Genomic DNA, 6,000 nt, shown 5'->3' with positions numbered 1-6,000 from the left:
AAGAGGTTAAAAGAGAAAGAAAAAAGGGAAGAAAGTTAAAGAGAGTCTAGCTAGCTTTATATTTAATAAAAGCCTAGATTTAGTATAGCAGCTGTACTAGCTATAGCTAGCTGTAAGGCTAAGAGGTAATTTATATATAAGATAAATATAAAGTAAATCTAAATATATAAGCTATTATAGCTAAATACTAGATATTTATGCTAGCAGCTATATAATAGTATAGAGCTAAGTTAGCTTACTTCTAAGAGAGTAATAAATAATATACTATACTAAGACAGCCTATATCTCTAGAGAGTAGAGACAATTAAGCACTAATAAATAGAATAGGAAATTAAGCAGGCGCAGAACAGCCTTAGCATAAAGCTAGAGTTAGGCTATTGCTAGCTGTAATACTAAGAGGTAATTTATATATAAGATAAATATAAGGTAAATCTAAATATACAAGCTGTTGCAGCTAAACACTAGATATTTATGCTAGTAGCTATATAATAGTATAGAGCTAGGTTAGCCTACCCCTAAGAAAGCAATAAATAATATACTACGCTAAGATAGAGTGCTCTCTAGGAAGAAGAAAGACAGAACAATTAGACGCTAGAAATATAATAAGTAAATATATAGGTAGAAGCAGGATAGCCTTAGCGTAGAGCTAGAGGTAGGCTAGATTTTTAAGGGCTATTAGCCTCTCTAGAATACAGCTAGCAAAGCTGGCAATATTAATATACATGCAGAAAGCAGATAGATTCTAGCTAGCATAGAGCTAGAGCCGCCCTAGAAAGCAAAAACAGAAGCAGGTAGAGTTTTTCTTTCTATTAGAGAGTTTTCTAGGTCTAATATAAAAAGAAGATATACTAGTTATATAGCTTTATAGCTATCTAGAGTATTTAATATATATATATAATTATAATTATTAAGTTTATAATTAAAATATTCTAGCTCTTCTAGCTATTTTATATACTATTTATTTATATTAATACTATAATTTAATTTTATAAAGAATAGCTATATTTTAAGGTATTAAACTATAAATAAATACTACTCAAGTATACTTAGTATAGTTATAATAAAGTAATTATAGTAAAACTAAATAATATAGTATAAGTATATATTAATATATATATATATTTAAATACTATATTTCTTAAGTTTCTTATATTTATTTAAGTACTATAAAAAATTTAGCTTAAGTACTTAAAAGTTAATATAATACTATATATTACTTTCTCTTTAGTATTAAACTTTCTCTAGAAAAATAGTTTAATAAAAGTTATAAAGCTAATTTTATAAAATTAATACTTATACTTTTTATTATATATAGTAGTAAAGATATTTATAACTAAATTTATAAATTACTAATATTTACTTTAAGTTCTTTTTAAGAAATTAAATTACTTTAGAAAGAATTTAAATTTACTTTTAAGTTATAAAGCTAATTTTATAAAATTAGTACTTATACTTTTTATTATATATAGTAGTAAAGATATTTATAACTAAATCTATAAATTACTAATATTTACTTTAAGTTCTTTTTAAGAAATTAAATTACTTTAGAAAGAATTTAAATTTACTTTTGCTTTATTTAAATATACTTTTTTATATAATTCTACTAGCAAACCTTATAAATAGTATATAATAAATATTAAAGGTTATTATATTATTATAAATTCTAAAGAATTAATTAATTAAAATATTTATAGAAAAAGAAGTAGAATTAAATTTACTTAATAAGTTAATTTATAATTTATATATTTTACTGCTATATTAATCTCTAGTAAGAAAGCTATATCTCTAGTATATATAAGCTTACTAGTTACTAATTATATTGCTAAAGAATTTTATTAATAAAGTAGTAAATTAATTTAATTAGTATCTCTTATATAAATAGTTTTAAAATCTCTTTATATAAAAGCTCTAAGCTTTTTATATATACTTTAGAAATACCTAAAAGCTTCTAAGCTAAAAGCTAGTATTATAATATTTAAAAGCTAATAGTATTTTTATTTTATTTCTTAAAAAGCTTATTAACTTAAGATAAAATATCTCTATAAAATATACTATATTAAAGAAATTATTAAATAGTCTCTTTAAGACTTTTAAGCTATCTATATAGTCTTAGTATATTAAAGTAGAAAATAATTTAAAATTAATTTAGAATTAATTTTAAAATAATCTAGAAATAATTTAGAAATAATTTAGAAATAATATAAAACTAGTTTTAATATAAATCTAGAATAATTATAGTATAAAGTTTAATTTATATATTAAGGTAGAAGGAATTTTTTCTATATAACTCTATACTTTTAAAAAATCTAAAAATTAGAAAATTAGAAAATTATAGTGGCAGCATTTGCAGATGCAAGCTAATGTGCGACCGTACCCGTACGGCATATCTACTCGCAACACAACGAGCCGTCAGAAGCCTTGGTTGTCGACGTCTGCGGTGGGTGCGAGTGCGCTTCGGAAGAGGAAGGCGGTGGCGGTGGCGGTGGCCCGGATACTGCCGGCCTCGCCTCGGTGGAGCCGTCGGTTTCCAAACCCCGTCGTCCGATCAAACGAAACGTCGAAAGAAATCTGGCTGCCTGCGCAAACATCGCCATCCATCAATCCGGCCCACGACCGCGGGGCCACCTCGACCGTCTGAGCTGCAAACGGCCCCTGCACCCTTGGTCCCCCGTCCCGTCGCGGGCTGGCTGGGCGACATCCATGGCCGCCGACCGACGTGGCGCCCCGGACGAGCGCCCCGGCGTGCCCTCGAGAAACCCCTTGCCGCTGTCGGCCTCGCAGGAGTCTCAAGTACGCGACATCTACTACGCCCGGGTTCGCAGGCAGTGCGCCGAGGAGATCAAAGGTACGCGCGTGGTCGTCTCGAGCCGCGGCTCGCTCGCTCGCTCGGAGGCGGGGGGAAACCTACCGACCCGAGGCCCTTTTCTTCTTCTTCACAGCGAGGAGCTAACAGTGCACGCTTGACGGCGGGGCTGAAGCGTTTGCCGCGTGCGCCCTCGGCCGCACGTTGACCGTGTCGTTTGCGTGCCGTGCCCAGCACCGCGCCATGAACAGCTGCATGAAGCTGCGTGCCACGCCCGAGGAACACGACGCCGCGCGCGAGGAGTGGTTCGCCATGCGGGTGGAGCGCCACCGGCAGCGCGAGCGCAAGGCCAAGATGGCGCTCGCGCAGGAGGAGTTTCTTCGCGAGTGGTGGGGGCTCCCGGAGGAGGTGCGCGCCTCGAAGCAGCGCGAGCTGGAGAGGCTGGGACAGGCCGAGAGGGTGGGCGGGATGCCGGCCAGGGACAGGCCGCGCGGTCCCGAGGCCAGCAGATGACGATTCTTGTCGGTGCCGTTTCTGTCTGCCTCCCGCGAGTCCCTGAGGACTGAGGCGGTCGGGGTGGTTGTGAGCGACACGGAGACGACGGGCGCCGAGGAGCTGAGAGCGGACTGCGGCATGTTGACGGACTTGCATGGGTTCTGGCGTTCATTTTTTTGCAGTTTGAGTGCTGGCCGGGGCGTCGCTTTGCTGCGTCTCAGGGCTGACTTCTTTGGTTGGTACCGGAGTTGAGCTATGTATGGCAGACCGGGACGTCGTTTTGTATGACGGGCTTTGCAGGGTGGCATCGCCGAAGGGGCTCTTCACAACGGGCACGGTGGACGAGACGGGCGCAGAAATGACTGCTGAAGCAACTCGATACGTGTTTCTGTAACTCGCCGGGGCTTCGTGTCGGATACGCTTGCATCCATGCCATGTCAGGGCGTTCATCAGGTTACTCTCGTTCCGGTCTATTGACGCAAGTTCCGCTCCCGCGCCACGCTTCCAAGGGGCTGTACACTAGTTGTCGGGTCCTTTTGCGCCTTGGGGCAACTGAACTGATCCCCAATTCCGGCAGGGGACGCAACGTGTCGGCGGTCCATGTACGTCCCAGCGGGCTGCTGTCGCTTGACTGACGCCCGCGACTGCAACGTGCCTGGTTTGCTCATCCACTGAAGCTGACGCCGCCGGACGACCAGCCCCAGTGCGCTCTGAGAGGAAAACAAGTCCCCCGGGAACGAGTCGGGAATCGTGATTGCGACGCACAAAAGCCTCTTGTCAGGAAGTGGCGTGGCCAGAGATGGCTTCTGTGCCGATTTTTGCGACAACGGCCTGATATACGGCACATGTTACTCCGGACGGACAGCCGAGCGGAATAGGTGCAAAAATAAAAACACCACATGTAGAGTCTGTTTCTGCTTCTGTTGAGCGGCGCATCCGCATCGTGCATGGGCAGAGTTGGCCGAGTTGCCGTCGGAAAATTGCTCCCCGGATGAATCAGCCACGAGCTGTATGTAGCCAGTGTAGGTGTAGGGTGGGGACCCCACGTCGCGCGCCGCGGGGTCGCGGGTCGGCGCGGCCCGGCAGCCGGGCTTTGAGATTCACGCCCGTGACTTTTTGTCCACGGCTCCGGGACCCAAAGAGGGCACCGGCTCGACAGGTTCGTCTTCATTGCGGCAAAAGAATGCGGTAAGAGCGCGATCCTGCAACAGACAAAAACCAGGCAGAGTTGCCCACCGGCACGAGGGCCAGGATGCAGTGGAGACGGGACGATGGAAGCACAAGCATGACATGGCATGCCGGGGCGCATCAGACAGATAAAGTCGGAGCTCTTCCACGCAGCGGGATGCCTGTCCGTCTGCTATGGACACTCGTTGCCGGATTCGGACTTGTCGCGTGGAATCCAGCTCGTTGAGCTTGACTGGATGCCAAGCCGAAAGCTGCAGCGTCTTTGTTTTCATGAAGACGGCCTTTCCGGTCTCTGGGTCCCTGGCTGCATGGCCGTTGTTTTGATTTCCGATTGGACATGGGGGAAGGAGATTAGCCAGCAAGACGGGCTCAAAGGGACGGTCATCCTTGGCGTGAGAAAACGTGTGGATGTGTATGTTACAACATGTGTTTCGGTTCATGTCATGTAGCTGCAAGGGTAAAACAAGTAATGGCAATAACTTGGAGCATTATTTTGTTGTATTTATTGTATTTTACAAAATCTATTTCTGTTTATCTTATGCAGCTGCAAGGCCTCCGTGGCGCAGTGGTTAAGCGCTATGGAGCCCTGTCTCGCCAGCAGGGAGCCGGTTCGAACCCGGCCGGAGGCACCTAAATTTTCGGCCTGGTCACCCGGAAATTAGTTAACCCGTGAACCTTATCACGTGATTGAGGCTTAGAATTAAGCTAAGCCTACCTAAAAAATTAGCTAGCAGGGCCCAGAGCTCTAGGGCCGGGGAAAATTGAGCCAGCACGTAATATAGCTGCTATATATTACACACTATAGAGAGATGGTTGAGGATAAATAGGGGGAAATATGCAGTCTAGCATTAGTCACGTGTGCAGGAAAACGCCTTATATTACGATATAATATAAAGGCCTAGACGCAATATTAGCAGCAGGCAGGGTTTTTCTTCCCATAGAGGGTTTTCCAGGCCTAATATAAGAGCAGATGTACTAGTCATATAGCTATAAGCTATCTAGGGTAATAAATATATGCAGCTGCAAGGCAAACTATAGCATTGCTTGTATTCAATAGTACGCTTCTTTTTATCAATTTACATCATGTGCGAGCAGCTGCAAGGGCAAACCAAGTGGTAGACAATTACGCCATGAAACTTTTCACAAGCTGCGTGCAGGCAAAGATGACCCGCGCCAATAAACACACGTTTGCCGAGTCGCCCGCGCAGCTCGGCGCTTAAGCGCATCGTTTGAACGCTTCAGCCCGCCTCGATGCATGTGATGTCCCACGCCATTGGCCCATCATCTCGACCCTTCATCTCTGGCCCCGAAAATAGCCTCCCGTCACCGCATGGCAGCCCGTGACACGACGTGCCAATGGCGCCAGACTGGCAGGATGCAGCTCTCCTGGGGCCCCCGTTGCCGTACAAAGCCTGGGCAGGCATGGCATGCCGTGCGACAGGATTATGCGCCCATCGCCGCCTGTTGCTTTTTATTTCGTCCCGTGTTTTTTCTTGTTTTGCAATTTCCCGCGT

At 43.5% G+C, this 6,000-nt stretch overlaps 1 protein-coding gene across 1 annotated transcript; it reads right to left on the bottom strand.

Moving 5' to 3' along the window:
- Positions 1–2,409: 2,409 nt before the first annotated feature.
- Positions 2,410–3,454, bottom strand: MAM_07469 (uncharacterized protein; the record flags this gene model as incomplete). Its single annotated transcript, XM_040826267.1, has 2 exons — positions 2,410–2,766; positions 2,909–3,454. The coding sequence occupies 2 exons, from the start codon at positions 3,452–3,454 to the stop codon at positions 2,410–2,412; spliced, it is 903 nt and encodes a 300-aa protein (XP_040675780.1).
- Between the last annotated feature and the right edge of the window lie 2,546 nt (positions 3,455–6,000).

The sequence above is a fragment of the Metarhizium album genome (genome assembly GCF_000804445.1).
Source record: "Metarhizium album ARSEF 1941 chromosome Unknown scaffold_31, whole genome shotgun sequence".
NCBI lineage: Eukaryota > Fungi > Ascomycota > Sordariomycetes > Hypocreales > Clavicipitaceae > Metarhizium > Metarhizium album.
The sequence above is the reverse complement of the archived record's forward strand: the minus strand, read 5'-3'. Positions and strand labels throughout refer to the sequence as shown.